A 24,554-nucleotide genomic window follows, 5' to 3' on the forward strand; every position below is an offset into this window, starting at 1 on the left:
TGTGTCTAATTTCACTGAAATTCTGCCACATGTGTATTCTACCAACCCGCATTGGAGCAGCGTGGTGGAATAAGCTCCAAACCTTCTCCTCAAAAAGAGGAGAGGAGGCCTTTAGCCCAGCAGTGGATATATATATATATATATATATATATATATATTCAATAGATATTTCGTTCATAGTACAATGAAGTTGTGTTTTAAAAAGTTGTAAATTAAAAGTAATTATTATAATAATATTATAAATAACATAAAATAATTATTCTAAATAGGTATTTGAAAGTAGTTTCATAATATATACATAAAAATAGACGACAAGAGTATCTACGTTCATAAATTCCATCGTCGTCCATCGTTAAAATTTCGAATATATAATAATTATATACGTTTCCAGAATATTAATTTTTTTCTTAATTCGACCTATAAATATCGTGACATTTATAAAAATTATCATTATCATTTACATTAATTATAAACAAGTCACCTCGTTATATTTCCGCCGCAACCGCAATCCGCAACAGCCTGTGAATGTTCCACTGCTGGGCTAAAGGCCTCCTCTCCTCTTTTTGAGGAGAAGGTTTGGAGCTTATTCCACCACGCTGCTCCAATGCGGGTTGGTAGAATACACATGTGGCAGAATTTCAGTGAAATTAGACACATGCAGGTTTCCTCACGATGTTTTCCTTCACCGTAAAGCACGAGATGAATTATAATCACAAATTAAGCACATGAAAATTCAGTTGTTGTAAGTGTGCTATTACGAATAAATAAATAAATTAATTATGCATGTGAGCTCTAACAGAATGCTGCTGATCTAAATTGGAAACAATGGTATAAAAAATAACAAATGCAAGTTTAATGAAATTCAAAAGGAACTTAGAATATAACAAGTACCATGATTTTTAATTTTCAAAAAGGGATAAATGTCCATGCAAATGACACACGTACATTGATAGTAAATGGTCATAGACTTTAAAACTGTAAGAAATATTAACCATGCCTTACATAGGAAAGGCGCCACCAACTTTGGGAACTAAGATGTTCTGTCCTCAGTCCAATGAGCCTGTAGTACACTGGCTCACTTACCCTTCGAGCCAGATCACAATAATTCTAAGAATTTTGCGGTACAGTATGTGATTATGTGATAAGATGTGTGAGTAGGTTGTACATGTCAAGAGGAAGTTGTACATACCCAGATGGGCTTGCACAAAGCCCTATCAACCTACCAAATAAATGAAAGACAATTAGAAAAATATATAAATTATCAAATGACTAATTTTTTTTAAAATATGAATATATTATAAAGATTTTGTTTATGTAACAATGTACCAATAAAATTAATTTAATTTATTTAACTGACAACACTCGTAGGTTATTTTTTATTAATTAATTAGATTGTATTCAACCCATTCCGAAGTCTCTAAGTGTACACAATAATTACCTATATCTTTTACTTAATATTAAAACAGTTATATATTTTGTATTCATTATGGCATCTGATTTTATTTTAATATATGTTCGTAAATGTTTAAATAACAAATCTTTGATTTGTGTATCTTTTTTTTTTTTTTTATATTCGCCGGGAGGGCAAATGACTCTACTCCACCTGATGGTAAGTGGTAGTAGAGTCCAAACGCGACGACGGCCAGTACAGACGGGAAAAACGTTCTGCACTAGCCGCCTTCGCCTTGCCGGCCCGCAAGATGCCTCTTCACGCCTCGTTTGAAGGAACCCGGTTGTAAGAGGAGGGGAACACGTGAGCTGATAAGGAATTCCATTTTTTGGAAGTGCGACAAAGAAAGGAGTTGCCAAATTTCTTTGTTCGCGATGGAATTGATGTCACAGTTAGACGGTGACATCGAGAACCAGCTCGCGTGGACTTAAGAAGGAAGGGGGAAGCAGGAATTAGAGAGAATAATTCCTCAGAGCACTCGCCGTGATACAGTCGATAGAAAGCGCTCAGTGCTGCTATCTCACGACGCAATTGTAAAGGTTCAAGGATGTTTGTGACCTTTACGTCGCCAATAATGCGTACGGCACGTCGCTGCAACCGGTCCAAGGCCTCAAGTAGGTACTTAGCGGAGCCATCCCAAAGGTGCGAGCAATATTCCACGCAAGACCGTACCTGTGTTTTGTACAGCAGGCACAGTTGTTGTGGCGTGAAAAAGCGCCGCACCTTGTTCAGAACTCCGAGTTTCCGTGAAGCTGTTTTTATAACAGCCTCGATGTAATCCCTTGGACTAAGGTCGCAGAGAACGTCAATCCCCAGCATGGCGATTTTGCTTTGCATCACCAGCGGAGTACCACAGAGGGAGGGAAGAGGGGAAAATGTTGACTTTTTCGCCGTGAGAGCGCATACCTGTGTTTTCTTGGCATTAAACTCAACAAGATTATCAGAGCCCCATTTGGCGATGAGCTCTAACGTCCTATCGAGTTCAATGACAAGATTCTTCCGCCTCTCCTCAATTTCCGCTCGCCCAGCCACTGCACGTCCGTGGTATCCACCATGCACTGCACTATCGTCTGCATAGCAATGTATGTTCCCAAGAGAGAGCATATCATTGATATGCAAAAGAAAGAGTGTGGGAGATAGCACAGATCCCTGGGGGACCCCAGTATTCACTACATAGAATTGTGAAGCGCAACCATCAACTAAAACACGAAGGCTACGCTTGTGTAGGAAGCTGGCAATCCAGGTGCATAGCTGAGCAGGCAGACCATATGCCGGCAGCTTGGAGAGAAGACTTCTGTGCCAGACCCTGTCGAAAGCCTTGGAGATATCGAGGCTGACAGCCAACGATTCTCCATGCTTGTCGATATCTTCACCCCAGAGGTGCGTTACGTACGCTAGAAGATCCCCTGTGGACCGTTTTGGTCGAAACCCGTATTGACGATCATTAATTAAAGAGTGATCTTCTAGGTAATGGATCAGTTGGTTGTTTAAAATCCGTTCCATCACCTTACAAAGTACTGAGGTGATAGCTATTGGCCGATAATTTGCCGGGTCAGACCGATCCCCTTTTTTGGGAACCGCTTGCACATTAGCTCTTCTCCAAGCCTCCGGCACACTTCCCGAAGAGAGAGAAAGTTGGAACAGGCGCGTTAACACAGGAGACAGCTCCGCTGCGCACTTCTTCAGCACTATGGCTGGTATTCCATCGGGACCGCTAGCTTTCCGTACATCAAGTGATTGCAGCTCCGCACGCACATCACGTTGCCTGATTTTGATGTCAGGCATCGTATGGCCACATGCAGGTATTGTAGGTGGCAGTGCACTACAATCATCGATGACGGAATTGTCGGCAAAGAGTTTAGCCAGGAGATCAGCTTGCTCTTGCGGACTGTGAGCTAGCGATCCGTCCGGATTTCTGAGCGGTGGCAGCGAAGGTTGGCAGAAATTGTTTTGCACAGACTTGGTCAGACGTCAGAAGCTACGGGAGCCCCTAGGATGCGAAACAAGGTCATGACCAATCTGTACAATGCGCTGTGCATCCGCTCTCGTGTATGCCTTTCTACAGGACTTGGAATTTTTATTATAGTTTGCTTTCAGTGAGTCAATGTTAGATGCCCCGGTTATGCAGCCGTTGATCCACTTGCGATATGCCGCCTGCTTAGTTTTTTTTTTTTTTTTTTATAGAATAGGAAGGCGGACGAGCATATGGGCCACCTGATGGTAAGTGGTCACCAACGCTCTTAGACATTGGCATTGTAAGAAATGTCAACCATCGCTTACATATCCAATGCGCCACCAACCTTGGGAACTAAGATTTTATGTCCCTTGTGCCTGTAATTACACTGGCTCACTCACCCTTCAAACCGGAACACAACAATATCAAGTATTGCTGTTTTGCGGTAGAATATCTGATGAGTGGGTGGTACCTACCCAGACGAGCTTGCACAAAGCCCTACCACCAGTAGAAACACGTAAGTACGGCACATTCACGAGTGAACCAACGGTTACGCGTACTCCTACTGACGAGATCTGAGCTAGGAATGTAGTATTCCATTCCCAGCATGATCTCGCCAGCAACAGCAGCGGCACTAGCTGACGGGTCATTCCCACTGAAGAAACGTTCCTTCCAAGGGACCGACACATAGTAATCGCGCATACCGTCCCAATCCGCCGACTTATAGTGCCAAACGCGACGTTTGCTTACCGCTAGTGGCGGCAGCTTGGCCTGTGGCACTCTGGTAGAAATAAGGCTGTGATCCGAAGAGCCAAGAGGAGCCTGAACCACAACCTGATATTCCACCGGGTGAGAAGTCAGCAGAAGGTCCAGTAGAGAAGGTGCTTGCCCATCAATGTCTGGGATCCTGGTGGGCTGATCAACCAGTTGGGTCAAGTCATGTGTGAGAGCAAAAGCATGAGCAGTCCTTCCAGCATGGTCAGTTTTGAGGGATTTCAACCAGGATTCGTGGTGAGCATTAAAATCCCCCAAAAACACCAATTCCGCGTTAGGAAATTGCTCTTGCGCAGCATCTGCCACCCGACTAAGATGGTCAAATAATCGGCTTGTCTCCAAGTCACCATTGTGGGATCTGTAGAGGCACACGTAGACTCGGCTCTGACGAACCAGGTCTACACGTACCACCAACATGGAGAAGGAGGGGTCCTCCAAGCAGCAAATCATATGACAAATTAAAACACGATATCATATCCGTGTAGGTTATGTAAGATGAAAACTATTTCAAATATAATTTATTAATTTAAGTGCGACAGACGCATGAAAAGTCAACGCAACGCATTAATAATTTTAGGATATAATTTTTTTTTGTTTTGAATAAATGCGTAACTTCTTGTATTGTACTGTAGCGAAAACAAAATCTAGTAAAAGCTATATAGTTTTATTGTTTTATAATATATTTGGAAAACAAATAATTTATCAGAGCTTTGTTTCGGAATATTAGATTGTTTGGTCATTTGTATATAACGGAATAATCACTTCTTCCAATCTATAATTTAAAAAATCTAATTTATTTTGTATATATTGTTATGGAAGAAAGAATAATTTATTTGTATATCTCACTATTACGAAATTCGTCGGAATCCTGACTCGTAAACTAGGAAAGTATACTCCGTATCATAGGTGACAGTGCCGTTCAAGCATAGAATCATTTATAAATACTAAACTAATATTGTGTATTTCCTTTGTGAAATTCTTCTTATTTCTGATATTTAATATTTTTAGTTGCGTATCTCTGTTTCGATATGTGCTAAATACGCATTCGAGTGATTTTTAAATGTTATTAATGTAAGGACATATATAATTATGCGAATACCGTTTTTTTTATTGATAATATGACATCATGTCAAGGATAATTTGAAATGAAGACGCCGAACTGATTATGCAATTTCATTAATATTATTAATTAAAATCTTGCCACTAAAAAAATTTTACGAATAGTAAATATTTTCATTACCACATAAATGTTTAACACGTTATTATGTTTAATAATAATTAAAAAAACACTAATTAAATTGGGTTCCAATGATTCTATGTTTACTGTTCAAGGTAGATCTTTTAATTCTCGTATAAATAGTTTACAAATTGTAATATTTTAAAGGGCCTAATACAATAATTTTGTACATAAGTAATACGAATAAAAGTACAGCAATAGTCCCCACATATTCCATTGCTTGCCGCATATAACTTTGCTTCATTAAACGTTGGTGTAGGTTTAGGAAACGTTATGTATTCTTTTATAAATTATAAACACAAATTAATCATATGAAAAATCAATAAGGCTGAGTATTGTCAAAAGTATAATATGTTATAATACTAAAAATATGTGTAAAATAGGTAGAAAATAAAGCAATAATATTTATTTTCTCAAATAGGTAAATGTTGGTAAAAAGGCCTATAAAGCCACTTGTACTACACATTAATAAAGACGTTAATATAATCATAAAATTATTTAAAATTAAAAAATATGATCCTATTTCGTTTATTAAACGTGTTCCAACCATGTTGAATCATCAGGACGTCAAAGTTATCGTCGAACTAATAAACGAGGGAAATGTCACCTATATAACTAGTTCCTTCAACTCCATTCCAGAAGCTTTTTTTTCTTTTGTGTAAACTGTAACTTGCCACCTTAAGAAGATCCTAATCATATTTTGTAACATTTTATTCCTTTTACACCGCAATCAAAGGTCAAATTAATAAGGTATTTTTAAAATAAACTATTAAATTGGAAATTTTTGTATAACTCGTTATGAAATTAAATATACAGTCTAAAAATAATTTATTTAGTCCTTATAACTTTGTAACGATTAAACAAGTAAGTACCGTAGTAATACTTGTTTAAAAAATGCTTATCGTTAATTTCAATGAACTGCAAATTGAATTAAGTGGATTTCTATTTGTTTAGTCAGCGAGAAAACGTAACAACTTTACGCCTTTTCATAGTAAGTTACTTAAGAATCATTGTAAATTGTACTTAATTGTCTTTTAGTTGTTATATTTAGTTGTTTTTTTTATGACGATTAAATATCAGAATATTGATGTTAATAAAAATGCTTTAATGCAATTTATTTACTGGCATTTTTTCAACAAAAAAACGATATCAGTGTTTATTAAAATGTATAAAAAAATTAACCGATTTGAAGCACTTGGTTAGGTAATCTTACTTACGTCTTTGTTAAGGTCTAAATGCAATGTTAAATAACTTAAGTAAAATAACATTTTGATGATAGTTTTATATGAAACAAATCGAAATGTTGTTTAGTAACATTTTAAAGATTATTATGCTAATATGCAATAAAATACACATTAAAGGAAGGTCGTGTTGTCTGAACAATTATTGTTTTAAGCGTTAGGTTAACATTTGCTTTTCTTAAATAATGTATCCATCTTGCTTACCTGAAAAAAATATGTTTTATTTTATGTGATTTTAATATTGTATGAGGGGAAAATTTAATATCCATATGTTAAATGATTACATACAAATAAATTTGTATGAAAAAAAAATTGTATAAAAATAAAAATGAAAGATTTATATTACTGGTGGTAGGACTTTGTGCAAGCTCGTCTGGGTAGGTACCACCCACTCGTCAGATATTCTACCGCAAAACTACAGTACTTGGTATTGTTGTGTTTGAAGGGTGAGTGATCCAGTGTACTTACAGGCACAAAGGACATAACATCTTAGTTCCCAAGGTTAGTGGCGCCTTGGTTATGTAAGCGATCGCTAATATTTCTTATAATGCCAATGTCTATGGGCGTTAGTGAGCACTTACCATCAAGTCACCCAATTGCGCGTCCACCTACCCATAATATAAAAACTGAACTGATCGTCGAACTGAACTGAAGTATATTTATTTATTTATTTATATGTAATATACGATAAATAACAATTAATTATTATTGTACCAATGTGAAATTAATGTCATTATTTCACTCAACTGATTACTTTTAATTTTATTTTAATATTGAGATATTATTTTTGTAAATTTATTAATACAAATAAATTAAAGTTTCACAATAAGAACAGACATTCCTTTATTAAATTTTTCAAGGATACGAAATAAACCTTGCTATTAAAAGGTCAAATATAGTAACATTAAGTAAATAAAATACGTAAAACAGGAACAATTACAGTCAGCGACTTTGATGTAGTAACGTAGTGATAGCTTTCAAGTTTATTTCATACTTGCTTGCGATTTTTTCATAAGTTCAACAAATATTGAATCAATATTCATTAACGCGACAATCGTGTAAATAATACGCAATTTAACTAACATTGTTGGCCATTCACTCAATTGTTTTGTTAGACATTCGCTTTGTTTTACCGTGTCAAATGTTTGACATATATTTGGAACATATGCCGTAATTCTTATAAGATCCGCGGTTCGCACAGATATTAAATATTCGTAAGACCAATCAGCAAATATTGTAATGATTACGTAATTTAGATTTCATATATTTACTTAATACGTTCATTAAGTCCACTTACATCAATAAATTATCCGATAGCGAGTACTGAGATTTTTGAAATAACATCTATATATACATTAATGATAGACTAGACATTGTAGTTATTGAAAAAAATTAAACGTAAAGGAGAAGTTTTGTAAGGCAGATAGGAAAAAGCAAACGCTAAAAAGTCATTAGTACCTTCGGAATAAATAGAGTCTACTTGTTCACTCTCGACGCTTTGCAAGTTATCATCTTCTCCATAATCTTGCACTGATATATCTGGTATTTCAAAATTTTCACGGAAATCTGAATCTTCTGCCATTCCAGAATCTTCTGGCATTTCAGTATCCTCTAGTATATCTACATCTTCTGGAATTTCCTCATCTTCTGGCCTATCTGAATTTTCTAGCATATGGGGGTGAATATTTTTTAAGCTGCGATTTGTTGAATCTCTTATTGTCCTCTCTTCACTCTTTTTTCCTGTTGGTAGAATATCAAATATGGAAGGTGCTCTAACATTAGTGCTCGCTAGTCCCAATTTCTTCTGAATAAAAGCCTCCAATATTTGCTTAGTGATTACATTCTGCCTCGCCAGCTCGTGGAAGTCTGCGGAGAAAGGAGAATAACAGATAAAAATGACTGCGCGAAAACCAATCAAAGCTAGCGTTCGGAGGTTAAATTTTAAAACGATTTTGTCGTCATTTTTATCTGCTTCACCATTTCCTCCCAATATTTTCAAGGGGGTTTGCTTTATTATTTAGATAAACAATTATTTTTATGTTTTATATTATTATTAATATATTAAAATTCGTTAAATTTCACCTCCGTACAAACTTTATAAATATCGAATGGACATGTAGGTACCCGTATTACATCGAGGCCTTAAAAATATTTGTAAACTGAGTTAAAAAAAGGGAGCAACTTTCCAATGATATGCCTAATATCATAAATCTTGCTTTGTCATTTGTTGTACTGTTCTAAGCCTTTGAAGCCACAATGCCATTGTTAAGACTGCATAACAAGAACAATGGCAGTTTATCAGATTGCTTGTTATACCATATTGAATGTATGGAAGCTAATATTTAAGTAGTCATAGATATGTAAGGAAGTGCGAAGTACAAGTTAGTTTTATGCATCACATTGTATAAAGCCATTCACCCTTAACAAGGCAGAAATAAAGTTGAGGCTATGTCTGCAATATAACAGATTATTCATAATAAATATAATGTTTAATTTATTATATTTTATACTAAATATATATTATAAAGCAAATATTGTGTTTTACTTCTGGTTTTGAATATGAGTTTTATGAAAATGAATTAAAATGAGAATCTAAAAAATATATTATTTTCTTAGTTAACTATTCGTTATTTCATCACAAAATATATTATATACTATGCATATGAATTATATTTCACAATATAAACTTAAAGCATTCTACCGTTAATCTACAAGAATTTATCATCGTGGCATGGTAGTAGCAATTAATATGTCGGTAAATTTAATTTATACCAATTGCCTGGTTATATATAACGTAAGAAATTAACCATCACATAAACTATTTTAATATATACTATAACATAAAACGTAAAAGATTTCGTTTCATATTATAGTTAAAAAAATATGTTATGTTCATTACAATCACATGATTTTTTTTAAGTCACGAATATATATTTTTCTATTTTTTGATGTCCTCCTCACCGAATTCCGCTACGGTAGCCAATCTCAAGAAATACAAGCTAACTACGCAGGACATATTGTAGTGCACAATTGCGTGCGCAAACACAGGTGCGCTCCTTATTCCCTTATTCTCATAATTCGAAAGGACAGCAAATACCGACTGACTGACGTAAAGAGTTCAGGTGCAGGACCAACGGCTTTTGTTTACGAAGGCACGGGAGTAAACACAGTTCCAATTTCGAGACTGGGGCCGCTATAGAGAATTTTTCGACCCAAACTCAATCTCGAATAACCCTATAACTTTTTACTCCCGACCTGGAGCTTGAACCCATGACCTCGGGATCTGCAGTCTTATATATAGCGAGGCAGTCGTTCCTTATTTAAGTCATTAAGTTCAAGATGGATCAGCATACTATTTTTCGTTGATATACAACAATACTTAGCTGAGTTTCGTGGCAAGGGTTCGTAGGGAAAATCAGATTCCAGTATTAAGCTTCACATATGGTCCTCAGAAATATTAACATTGCTAAACGGTAGTTTAAGTTTAATTAATTTTCTCAAGGACTTCAAAAATTTAATTTGACATTAACTTTATAGTATAGTTAAAAAAAAAATCCGCCATCTCAATTTTGGATGTCTGGACAAAATTACAACTTATCACCATCTTACAATATAAGTTCATATTCAACAATTTATAACGAATACACTGAACTTCTCATACACTTCTATCCTCAAAGACCCCATAGAAATATACCTGTTCCCAGATTATCTTATGTCAAAATAGTTGTCTTAAAGAAGCTTTCACTGATGCTTTCACTGCTTTTAGCTTTCACTGGTGGTAGGGCTTTGTGCAAGCTCGTCTGGGTAGGTACCACCCACTCATCAGGTATTCTACCGCAAAACAGCAATCCTTGATATTGTTGTGTTCCGGTTTGAAGGGTGAGTGAGCCAGTGTAATTACAGGCACAAGGGACATAAAATCTTAGTTCCCAAGGTTGGTGGCGCATTGGGTATGTAAGCGATGGTTGACATTTCTTACAATGCCAATGTCTAAGAGCGTTGGTGACCACTTACCATCAGGTGGCCCATATGCTCGTCCGCCTTCCTATTCTATAAAAAAAAAAAAAGCTTATCAAAGACTGTTATTGTGTGTTTGTAAATCACAAGAAATAATTATGAATAAATCACAGAATACAACATTTATGTTTGAAAAATACGCAAAAATTAACGGAATCATGTTAATACTAATTTATTTAACGGTTATGAATACTGAATATTTATTGTAATTGCAAAAAAAAACTTGAACTTTAGCAAATGACATTAAATTTTAGTTCATCGCTAATTGTATTCATTATTTGACTAATATTGTAATTAAATAAGATAAAAATATGCATAAATATTTCAGTTTTAACATATTCACGCTCCGTCTATTGTTATTTATTTTTTAATATTGCAACATTTTCATCAAACGTAAATTGTTAGCTTATTGTAAAATATATTTTAAAATGCAGTAATAAATAAAGTGACGCAATTCGATACGTTTTAGAAGAAGATACACTTGTAATATTCATATAATAACGTATGTAGTGTTTTTCTTGTACCGATTGGCTTAAATTATTACTGGTTAATGGTTGTTTAGGGTTATATTTTACTTTTCACGTTAGAAGGTATTGAATGTTTCGACTGGGTTTGATTATACTTTTTATATTTGATTTCTATGGTTTTAATTTAATATCTTAATATTACAGAATCATCCAGGATATGAAAAACACAACACAGACCAGTAATTGTTTCTTGCTTTCCGTAAAATATCCGTGTCATGTGTTATTCGTTGATATTAATTTATTAATTTAAAAAATAATGTATTGAAATTTCTTGAAAAATATTTTAATATTTAATTAGTTTTTCCTAACAAATTTTGTTATTTCTTTTTTAGTTACTGTGACACTACTGATAAAAAAATCTTTTAAAGTTAAATAGTCTGATTATTGAAAAAATTATAACTACGGCTGTTATAAATAGTAGCAAATCAACGGTCATAAACAGTTTTAATAGGTAGATGTCATATGCTTACAACAGGCATGTACTATCCTAATTTAACGTTACACATAGTTATATGTTAAAATATTTGAACTGTTTGAGACTTTAATAAGCCATTAAAAAAGAGCCCTAAATATAATGGTATGTAAATTATAATCATGCTCAACCATCTCACATATCACGATACTCTCATTTATCAGGAAGCATATACGCAAATAATTGTATTAAAATTTTACTCAAATATGTTGGTATCATTTTAAATGTTGTGAAATGAACCACAAAGCCGAGATAGCCTAGTGGTTAGAACGCGTGAATCTTAACCGACGATTGTGGGTTCAAACCCGGGCAAGCACCACTGATATTTCATGTGCTTAATTTGTGTTTATAATTCATCTCGTGATTGACGGTGAAGGAAAACTTCGTGAGGAAAACTGCATGTATCTAATTTCATTGAAATTATGCCACATGTGTATTCTACCAACCCGCATTGGAGCAGCGTGGTGAAATAAGCTCCAAACCTTCTCCTCAAAAGGAAGAGAAGGCCTTAGCCCAGCAGTGGGGCATTACGAGGCTGTTACTGTACTGTTACTACTGAACCACATTAATTATTACTAAAAAAGAAATGTTTTTACCTTTTTGGCAACATCTTTCAGTTATTTATTTATTTATGATTCGCCAGTGGTAATTTCATCAAGACATACACAGTAATTTTGTCTCAATGAATTAATTTAAATCTTTTATCTTTCAAAGCAAACACAACATGCATTAATTATTTAAGAGCAGTACATGTAATATTATACTATTAAGTAGTATCAAGATTTTCTAAAAACTAATTGTATACGTATAAATAGGAAACTTAAACCCTATCCATAAAAAACAATTTAACACAAGTGACAAAAATTGTTATAGATAACCAAGTTATATAAAAAAATAAAACATTAACATAAAATTAGTAACAACATTTATAAAAAAATTGGAAGCTTAAAGAAATATCACGGTAATAATAACTTTTCATAACAGATGAATTATAAGATAATAAACAAATCGTGATCAAAGGTCAAGTCATGTATTGACCCGAGAAGCTTACCTCAGGCACCCTCAGACGTAGATTTACTTTGAGCTTAAAATTATTCAAAAATATTTTGTGACATTCATGACTATTTTTTAAAAAAAGAAATGCTAACATTGTCTCTTTTGAAAGTATAATTTATATCCTTATTTTCCAAATAAGCGTCAAGCTTGAAATATAATGGGAGACGAGAGTAGTAACTTTCAGCCTATTTACCGTTGAGCGGTTAAATAAACTTAATGTCAAGTAATTTTCACAATCAGACAAAGAAGATTTCAATCGCAAATTATTTAAAATATGGCGCATAAATATAAGTAAATGGCATTCCATGATAAAAGTTTTCATACAAACTTTCCATATAAGTCTATCAATTTAATCCTTTTTTATCACTCTGCAAGTGATATAATATCATCTCAAGTTATTAATATTAAGATTCAATTATATTTAATAACATTTTATGCTGATCCTGATTGCTTAAAAGTAATCCTTTTGCGAAAAATTGCATCGTTTTTTACTTAACGCGTAAAAGGATGACCGACCTACGCATATAATAAACTGTTTAATTTATAACATAAATATGGCCTCACACCTATATGTGATCAATCGAAGATGTCGCGATCATAAAATATATTTTTTGTGTTAATAAGGAAATAACTTTATAGTTCTTGATATTATTTAAATGACCAGTGACCGGTATTTGTCGTAGACTAGCATTATTAATTTATTTTGCTACATTTCTAAATAAGATTTACAACATACGTGATAATATTCTTTCGGGCACACAGTGCTTCTCAAGGCAGATTATAGCCAATTGCACAGAAGAAATTATACACGCGTCTGTGTGAAAATGCTTTATGCCTATGTGCGTGCTTTTTTTACTTATTCAATGGCGTTGACATTACTGCGGCGGCGCTGCTTACATTCCATACACACACAAATGCAATATTTATTCCTTCACTCTTATAGTCCGATGGGACGTCAATACAACATGACACGTGAATGTGAAACTGCCAAATTCCGGAAATGTTAATATTATATTAATTAAAATTAAAGTAGGAAGTAAATGTATGTTAAAATGCTATAAATAAAAAAATAACGTAAAATATATAAATATTCACAAGATCTGGATTAATAAATAATGGATTGACAATTTACCTACGGAATTAAGTCTTCAAGCGAAGTTGTTTAATTAAACAAAATTTTATCCAATCTTCCTTTTATTTTTCATTGCCAAAAAAGGTATGAAATAAAATTTTGCTTATGGAAGTGAAATCAATTGTTTCATTAATTTGATAGTTCGATAAATCACGTTTTAAAAATATAACTATGAAAACAAGTTTATCCGTTCTCAAAGTATTTGTAGTAAATATATATTGAATTGTTTATTCTTATTACAAATTATTATATACATGATCATGAAGAAGCTGGTTTTTACGTTAATATGTATCCAACAAATAATATATAATATAAAACTAATAATATTTATGTTTATCAGCGGCAATTAAATACGAAATTTAATTTAGATTTGTATTTGAAAAGGATATTATATAGACAGATCAAAGAACTATAAATCAAATTTGTTAGTAAGGTTGGATAGTTGATTACAAATAGCGCCTATCATTACCGCTAAGCAAATTCTCTAAACTGAGTATATGAAAAATATGTACATTGATTAAATATTATATTTTACATCATTCATAATATGTTAAATCTTTATTTAGAAATCGTAATTGCGACTTAACAGGAAAATATTAAAAAAATTATAATAAGAAAACTGTTTGTTTTTACAAGCTTTACCTGCCTTATCAATCTTTTGTCAAATGTTGTCTAGAAGTGATCGATACTTTAACGATAAGAACGCCTTATTTTTTTCACGCAGTGGAAACCTTCAGAAAGGTACCCAGCTCCCATGGAGGGGGGACTGGGTTATGTGGGATTCTTAGCCACTAAAACCACTGCGATGGCCGTCCTCGGCACGGATCGGAGCCTCTCCCGTGCTTTCCTCCGCTCGTGGCTCGGCGGAGCTCTCCTCAGGGTGCAAAGGTAAAGAACGCCTTCTATACCAACATTGCATTAGTTTTATGACTGTACTATTCATATATTCATATCATGTAGCCGAGATGGGCCAGTGGTTAGAACGCGTGAATCTTAACCGATGATCGTGGGTTCAAACCCGGGCAAGTACCGCTGAATTTTCATGTGCTTAATTTGTGTTTATAATTCGTCTCGTGCTTGACTGCATGTGTCTAATTTTATTGAAATTATGCCACATGTGTATTCTACCAATCCGCATTGGAGAGGCGTGGTGGAATAAGCTCCAAACCTTCTCCTCAAAAGGGAGAGGAGGCCTTAGCCCAGCATTGGGACATTAACAGGCTGTTACTGTACTATTCATATAATTATTTTTAATAAAAAAATAGGGTAGGTGAGTGGTAAGCAAATAGTTCACCTGGTGGTGAGTAATCACCACCGCCCAATATATTAAATAAGAAAATTATAAATTTAAATTTTTTATTGAGACTAAGCTGCTAAAATATATTTACTTTATATATAATAATAAGGAAAATCGAATGAATAGAATACAATTGAATGAACGAAAACTTGAATGAGAATAATCGATGCTATCATTACAAGCTGAGTGTTTACGATCACAGTCATCGCGTTCACGACAATTACCTACAAAAGCCTTACAAACACAAACAATAACATAATTTTGGACCGTATTATAATCATGATAGAGTTTAATTTTCCGTGTTATATATTCATTAATGAACTCTATATATCGTCTTATATAGTTTAATAAAGCTTTGTATGCATTCAGGTCAAGTTCAATTGTTAAATGGAATTGAATTTTTAAAACGAATACAATTCGAATACAAATACTAGACTAGAACTATAATATTCTAACTCATCTGATCTCGATCGCATATCATTATATTATCGTATGTATAATTAATACGCATTAAATTAATCTAGCTATAATCTATTTTTTTACCAAGTCTTTTTTATTCAATACACAGTTGTTTTTTTTTTATAGAATTGGTAGGAAGGCGAGCTTATGGGCCACGTGATAGTAAGTGGTCACCAATGAACATAGACATGGCTATGTAAGAAATTACACACACACACTTGAAAATTAATGAGTTTCTGTCAACTACGGGTTGCTAGACCTAGTTCCGGACCAGCCACCATCGGATTTTAATGTAGGTTCTATCGAGAACAACCATCAATAACCTAGAGAGGAAATCTCACGGATTAAACTTATATTTTAAAGAATTTGACGTAAAGCAGTGGTTGCATAAAATAACATCAAATATAATATAATATTGGTTCATTTTTTGCCCAGAGAATCGGAATTGCTATTCAAAATTTGCTAATATTCTTGCCTTGCTTCTTCATATATTCATTCCACGCGGTTAGGATTTCTACAGTAAAATTTTTTAATTTTTATTTGTATTTATTTATTAAATATTTAACAAATTGTGTTTACATTAAATAGTACGAAGTCATGCCATTACAAAAATACATGTATCATTTATTTTATTGGTATACTATTGTAGAGTAGACATAAAAGATAAATATTTATGCTTAATACAAAAAATAATTGAAAAAAGTACGATGGCGGCGAAAGAAAAAATAGTAATAAAAAAAAAAACCAAATAATGTTTCTGAACTACACTTAGTTGTCTATGATTATGCAATGAGAGGTGTAACATTACCGAACTTGAACTTAAACCTTTTCAGCAACATCTATTGCAAAATACAATCAGAATAAACTGTTTGTGAATTTTAAAAATTTCGATTGGGATGAGGGCGAAATGATTATACTACTAAAATTAACCGATCACGCAAAGTAAAACAATAAAATCACCAAGGTCAATCATTTTCTCAAGTATGTCTATATTAATCATTGCTTTTTCAGATGCCAGATAGAACGTTGGCCTGGTTTAGTCCTTATTATTATTATTATCATAAATACAATCAAATCATAGTTTAAGGTTACAAAACATCTTATCTTAATTGATTTACTTAAAAAGCAATGCAATGCATATACAATTCGCAAGTTGACATTAGCTTTTTGGCAATTATATATTTTCTAATAGTTGTTTAAGTAAAATCAACTCCAGCCTTATAATATTTTATTTACCAAATTCGTTTTATTTAAAAAATATTGGTTACGCTCAAATTATTTTGATAGATTTAGCGTTTAATTTGATGTTTTTATTACAGTCTGTTTATCGAAGAATGCGTTTTTCACCCAAAAATATCCTAATTTAACTCAATTCCCGATGGAATGCAGTATGCATCGAACATCTAGTAAATTTATACCATCAACTTTAAATCTCAATACTTACTAGACCGTCTTTTCAAATACTGAGACTTATTAATGTTTCATGAAATGTATCACGCCTATCACATGCTATGTTCTGACCTACATCATTTATACCGACAATGGGCATTGTCACCAAATCTGCAACAATCATTACCTTGACTCACATCTATTGCCAAACTTGTAAGGACCAATCTTATTACTATCATAATTTACTCACGTCATCTTATCGTCAAAATTTAAAATACAAATAACACTGTATGCTAAAGTTATGAGTTCTATTCAAATTCCAAATTATCAAATAATTTTATGAAAGAAGTAGATGTTTAAAAAAAATGATAATAAATCGATTTATTCATCGATATTTCGATTAATTGGCTGTATAATTTAATACAAATGTTTTTAAACGAAACAAAATGTGATGACATATAATTTAAAATAAGTATACTAATAAGTCTACGCAGCAATTCAAGGCAATCTAGATCTTTCGGTGATATATGAAATTAGATGATTACAAATCAATCCGAAAACTTATCATTTAAAATCGATTTTTTATTCATATCATGCTTTTGATCCGCATAATTAAATCTTATATTTATCTTGATATGCGAAATTATATATTAATAATATAAAGCATTTATGTTTAACATATTTAGATAAAAAAATAATTTACTTTGGTGCTATTCGAGATAAATCTTATTCCATATTAAATGTCAATGATAATTGATGAATAACAGATTAAAATTAGATGATTTTGGGCCGACGATTGTTGTCGCATCATTTAAATTGGATGAGGCAAACTAGTAACCTTATACACTAATGATATGTCAAATTAAGATTGCCCTGCTTTATATTTTGACCTTAAAATTTAAGAATCTTGATTAATTTATAAACAATACAATATTATTATATAATATTAGATATATAATAACAATTTTCTTTCAGCTGTAAAATAAATGAAGGCTTAAAGTCATTCAATAAAATTCATGTATCACAGAGTAGTGGTAGGGCTTTGTGCAAGCTCGTCTGGGTAGGTACCACCTCCTCATTAGATATTCTTTCGCAAAACAGCAGTACTTGGTATTGTTGTGTTCTGGTTTAAAGGGCAACTCGCCCTTTAAAGCCAGTGTAATTACAGGCACAAGGCACAAGATGGTTAACATTTCTTACAATGCCAATGTCTATGAGCGTTGGTGGCCACTTACCATCAGGTGGCCCATATGTTCATCCGTCTACCTATACTATATAAAAAAGAGAATCGTTAAATTTTCTGATTCTCTTAAAACATTCCAACGAATTTATTAATTATTATTTTACCTTCAGATAGTATGTATATATGTAAATAATGATTAAGTTAAACGATAGTAGGTTTTTTCTGTCTTTTCATGTCTTTTTCGCATTTCATTTTTTCCTCTTTTTTTTGCGCAATTGAACAAACATCTAAACTGCCACAGCCATAGTATTATTCGGATATGATGTACTTTAAAAATTGTAACATTCCAAGATTTTATTGATTTAAAATAACCATTCAGCGATATTTCGTGCGTTACGTTATATATTTTTATAAGATATTTGTTTTTTTTTTTCATCAATAATAATAATTAATTTCGCTTTTTCGTCTAAACTATTCAACTGACCGTTTAAAAATTTTATATATACGTTGTCAAGGTTATAGAAAAGGACAAAGAGTAGACACCTGGTAGTTTAGTACAGAAAAATGACTTGATGCGATACTGTATATTATTATTTTGCGGGATCCACGGCCATTAATAAAAAGACGGAGAAAAAGGTAATTTAAAAATAGCACGAACATTTATAGAGGTATAATTTTAAATTAAAGTTAAATTTATTTAATATAAATAAAAACTGACAAATTAGTACAATACACATTTTCACATCTTCAGTTCGGCCTTAAAACAATTGTACGCTATATATGCATTAAAATAAAATGGCAACCCTCCTTACGCCATTAAGAATTCCTATTCTAAAATCAGATGGTCCAACGCACGATTTTCTTGCTCAATATGCGGGTTTATTCTTAATATGGACATATAATTCTATTAAATACATGCCGATGTTATTTATGCTTGTGAACTGCATTGTTCTTACATTTATACACCACACAAAATATAAACAAACCAAACAAATTCAAATTCATATATATTTTCCTCAAATTTTCAATTTCAATCATGATTCTATCTTAGTCCGCCTATATGAATATTTCCTCTAAATCTATATATACATATTATAATTCTTCTGTACGTGTATATGTCACTGAACTCCTCTTAAAATGCTAGACCGACTTTGTTGGAATTTGTTAAGTGGTTCTTGGAACCAGTAGCATTGCGATCGGGCCCGGGCTTCTTTTCATGCATATTGTTCGACAACGTTTGTCTGATCACCATGACAGTTAGCACATATATTGTAACTCGATCGTAGATGGCGCTGCAGTATATCAACTTCTATACCGTTCAATCGATCATCGCGACTCATCGTTTTTTACGTGGTTTTAGAGCTATGTGCAAGCCCGCCTATACCTACCACCCACTCATCAGATATTCTACCGCCATTCAGCAATAACTACAACATAAATCATTAGTAGAATATTAATGAATGTATAAAAAAATCTTTAACGTTTCAAAACTTGTGTCTAATTCCGCATCGCAACCAAACCGTAAAGAACAAACACCTGAGAAAAAACATATTATGATTTCCGAGATGATTGAAACGAAGAAACGATTGAAAAAAAACACCCAGTTATTAACAATATATATATATATATATATATATATGACGTTTGTACACAGTAATGCCAAATGTAAACAATCTCATTACCGGTAACACAAACGTCAATTTCATAAGGTAAGAGGTTATTGTGATGAGAAGTTAGAGGTTATTTTTAAGTGTCATTTAAAAAGGTTTTAATTATTTATTAGTATTTTGTATATATATATGTATAAATATATATATATATATAGTCTGTTTGAACTTTAACGTTTTATTGTATTTTATACGTGCGTGTTATTAAATGGTTTTAGTTTAAATATTTCAAATGTCAAGTGCCTATTTACCTACTTACTAATATGTGATGTTTTATAACAGTGCTTATAAGGCCTTAAGATTATGGGTTCAAGCTCACAGTTCGAACAGTAAAAATTTAATGAGTTTTTCTGTTTACATTTTCTCAGTAGAACGAAGCTTGGAAGTTGGCAGTGTTTAAAATCTTGTAAAGCACTTCTCGGAAAGCACGATGGACGTTGGTCCTGCTCCTGAACTCTTTTCAGTTGGATCGGATTATAAGAGTGAGGGTATGAATTATATTAAAACAATTTTAATTCATTAATTCATCATCATAATATGTATTCGAAAATAATAGTGACATTTATTATGAATTTCTTTTTTTTCTATTATCAGCTCTAGGAAAAAGCTTAGCACTATACAGCTCAGTCATCAATAATTAATTTTAAATAGTGTGACCAAAAGTAATTACAGTTACAATAGAAGTAATGTATGGATGAACTCATTTTGAACATTTATCTTCGTGACATAATATTTTACATTCTACTGGTCTCGCTGACTCGCATCACTGATCTAAATAATCCTTGAGAGCTGTAACCGGAGAATACATCATACTGTTTTTGGCTTAATTGCGTCATTTTATTAAAATATAATGTATCGTGTATATTCCAAATAGGGTTTTATTTGTTTTGGATTATTTTTAGGGTATATCCCAAAATTGTAACAGATGAAGTGGTATTTTTCTATTTATTTTTCTTCGTTAGATGACTATTGTCTTCGAATAAATGAAATTTGTATTGAAAAGTTAAAGTTCAAATAAGTTGTTTTAAGATAACATCATAAAGATTGATACGAATACACACATATATGACGTTAACACTGGATTCATATTCATCACGGGTCAGTAATGTAATGAATAATACAAATTATATTGTTTATATTAACTGAACCAGTTTTTTTATAATGATAATTTGATGGAATATTTTTAACTAAATGTCACGTAAAATTATCCAAATCATACGATTTTGAATATATATTTTATATAATGTTCTATTTACATTTAAATATTTTGATAATATATCAAAGGCTTATATATTTCCGTATGAAATAGAGCAACATTATGTTTTGTAAATTATTTTCTACTAAAATGGCCACTAAATGTGCAGTAATTGCATCTTCGTAAATGCATTTCTTAAGAAACGTTACATAGAATTATATAATTTATAAAACAGTGTTCCCTCTAATGAGATAAGTAATTAACGGCTCATTTTTACTCCCATTTTCATCAACTTTTTTGCTTACTTGCAAGCATAAATCGTCCAACTGTCAGAAGTTAAGATATGTACTGTGCAGATTAATATAATATATATTCGTATTCGTGATACATTTGATGATTGAAATATAATATCACTTACTCAAACAATAAGGATCATTATAGCTTGGTAGCTTTTGAGATTTATGCAGATCTGTTGTTCTTCGGAGCTGGCTTTCGTCCAAGTCGGAACAATGCCTTAACTTTGCATAGATTGACGAAGGGAATTACATTTGGAATGCAAGATCACGCGCCGTTTCGCTTCCCTGGTTCGCTTCATGCCCTGATTGTTGCTCAAGTACCTACATAACACCTTTAAATCTGTTACAAACATGCTACAACTAATGATGATCGAACAAATTTCACTGTATTAGCATGCTTCTTTTAAGCTACTTGCTCTTAGACAAAAAGTATAATAAAACCGATAAATTAAAGAATATGAGTGAAGAAGTGATATAAAATATGTATATGGTGGTTTTTCAAAACATCAAGGAACGACATAGGGGTCAGCAGCATAAAGAAGTCTTTACTAAAATTGAAATATTAACGAAGAGAGCGTGTTGAAGCTTTCTTTTTAAGTATAAAACAAAATTATAAATGCAATAAGGAAATACATTAATTACAAAAAATAAAGTTATTAGAAGTAACATTTCAAATATACATCGATTAATGGTATCATTTGATATTAAAAGCTTCTATATTGTTTCAGAAAAATATGTTAATTTATATGAGAACATTTAAATAAGCCATTATAGTTAATTAGAACATATTATATCGATATATATAAATCTATATCAAAAGTTATTTTGTTGAGCTAAGCATATTCTATTTAAGCAAAACAAACAAAAATACAATTTATATTTATTGTCTAATAGATTTTTTTTAATAAACAATTCATATGAATATATTAAATAACTTTTTTGATTTCCATTTTAAAATAAATAAAAAAAAAACAGGCTTAGTTTAGTTAAATGAATTCATTTTCAGTTAGCTTTCAGTTAGCTTAGTTTAGTTAAATGAAATCATTCATAAACATATAAAATAAGAAATTTCTTATTTTATATGTTTATTCATAAAAGTTGATATTTTAATCGAACCTTTTTTATAATTACTGACCAATTGAACTTTGAAATGATATATTTGATAGATATATTGTCATAACCGTCACCTTTAAATCATGCGATTTTTATTAAATTTTCTTGAAGAGCACTTCTAATTGTATTAATTAATTATGGATAATAAATCAGAATCCAGCTGTAATATCTCTTTAGATAGCCTAGAAAACGATAGTAAGAGAAAAAATTTGAAACAAAGACCTTCCGAAGAAAATGTCGACACCATACTTATACCACTCTATGAGAAGGACGTGCTTATAAAAATTCCTAAAAGAAAGAAGAAACAAAATCAATCTGATAAAAAATGTAATACAGATAAATCAAAACAAGATACTGTTGAAGTAACCAATTATTTAGTCAACAAAGACCTAGAAAGAAGTAAAAAAAAGTCTTATCTTGAAATGTTTCGAAAACAGTTTACTTCAACCTGTCCTGAAACACATGTCAAAAGGGCTAATAATGACATCCGCTCTATATCTCCAGAATTCGGAGATACTGAGAGAGAGAGCATTGGCGATGAATCTTCTAATCGCGTTAGTGAATTTTATAATACTGAATCATATAATGAAATTTATTACAATAAACTTATGAAAAAAGAGCTAGAACAATACTTGGAACAATCTTTTGAAGATGGATTGCATTTGAATGAAGATGAAGCAAAATTTGCAGTCGAGCTAAATGATAATATCTTTAAAAGTATTTCGGAAGTTTCACAACCACGCCGACGTATAAAAAATAAAATATTTTCACCTATACAAAATGTGCCCTTAGGAGGCTTAGGACCTGATATGGAAAAAATAAAACCAAGATTAGAAAGAGCTAGAAGTCTTCAAAGATATTCCGAAAAGGTTAGGATGGAAAACCGTCTTAAAATCTACAAAAAGGAAGTTCAAGATGAAAAAAATGAAAGAGAAGCTTCCGTAAAACGACAGGATTCGATTAAAAAACAGTGTTTAAAAAATAGTAAATATAATTCTTCATATTTAGTAAACAAAAGTGTACAAGAAAAATCATCCTTGATTAAGAAAATTTGCAACACAAAACCAGCAGATGTCCAGAGACGTCGAGAAAGAGATACGCAAATAAAAGAAAAAAATAATTTAAGAAATAATACAGAAAAAAGTCAAAACGACAAGGTGATGCAACCAAACAAGGAAATGGAACAAAAGAAAACAAAATCGGCTAGAGGTCAGGATATTCGACCCGTTACTAAAACCAACAGTACGAGACGCAAATCTAGTCCCAAGATAAGAGGAGTGAATGTAGAAAAGATACAAACTAAATGTGACTCTCCCTTGCAAATTAGTTTCATGGTTACTGTTGGTGGAGTTAGACCTTCTACTGCTTTAAAATCTTTGGAAGAAAAACACCAGATGTACCAAGAAAAAGTTAAACAATATGGCATGAATCTAAATGACGCTTAGTTTGTTTTTAATTTGAAATTTATAACTGTTTTATGCATAGTTAAAATTTTTTCAATAAAGTTTTCTATTTTTAATTGTTATTGTAATATTTTAATTTATGTGTGTACATAATTTCCTGATAATACTCGTGCTATTTTTGTAGAAATACGCATTCAATATTTGAATTTTATCAAAATAATCGATCTAGTAATAAATTAGCGTAATTACACTCTGTTTTAAATATGTTATATTATGATTTTATCGTTGATACAAATAAATACTAACGGAAATGGCAACAGATACATTTGTTATACCTTTATCTTTGTTAGTGTTTACTTAGTACTTTATTACAAGTATATTTTATTATTCTCTTACATTTTTTATCGTAATGTATGAAAATCTTTAACCCTATTTAAATATTACATATAAAAAATACCCTTTTTTCAATCCATTAAAAATAAAAAAAGACAATTAAAAATAATAATTTATATCCAAAATGAAAGGAAAACAAAATGAAGTCGTAATATCAAGACTCAGAATCAAACTGAATTACTTTTTGTTTTAAAAAGTTTATTTAAAAAGCAACACTCCAAAAAAAAGTTAACCACAATACTCTTTGTGTAAAGGACTGTTGATAGCTTGCCTTTTTTAACTTGAACTTGTTTTCATCG

At 31.9% G+C, this 24,554-nt stretch overlaps 1 protein-coding gene across 1 annotated transcript in view; it reads right to left on the minus strand.

Annotated features, from left to right (window-relative positions):
* The window catches only part of LOC126774236 (C-type lectin domain family 4 member F), an 88,466-nt gene that overhangs the window by 34,631 nt on the left and 29,281 nt on the right, over positions 1-24,554 (minus strand). The window contains exons 2-3 of the mRNA XM_050495658.1: positions 8,355-8,522; positions 8,115-8,228 (exon numbers count right to left, since the gene is read on the minus strand). Coding sequence (XP_050351615.1) covers positions 8,115-8,228; positions 8,355-8,522 — 282 coding nt within the window. The remainder of the gene's footprint in view (positions 1-8,114; positions 8,229-8,354; positions 8,523-24,554) is intronic.

Source organism: Nymphalis io, chromosome 16 (assembly GCF_905147045.1).
Source record: "Nymphalis io chromosome 16, ilAglIoxx1.1, whole genome shotgun sequence".
NCBI lineage: Eukaryota > Metazoa > Arthropoda > Insecta > Lepidoptera > Nymphalidae > Nymphalis > Nymphalis io.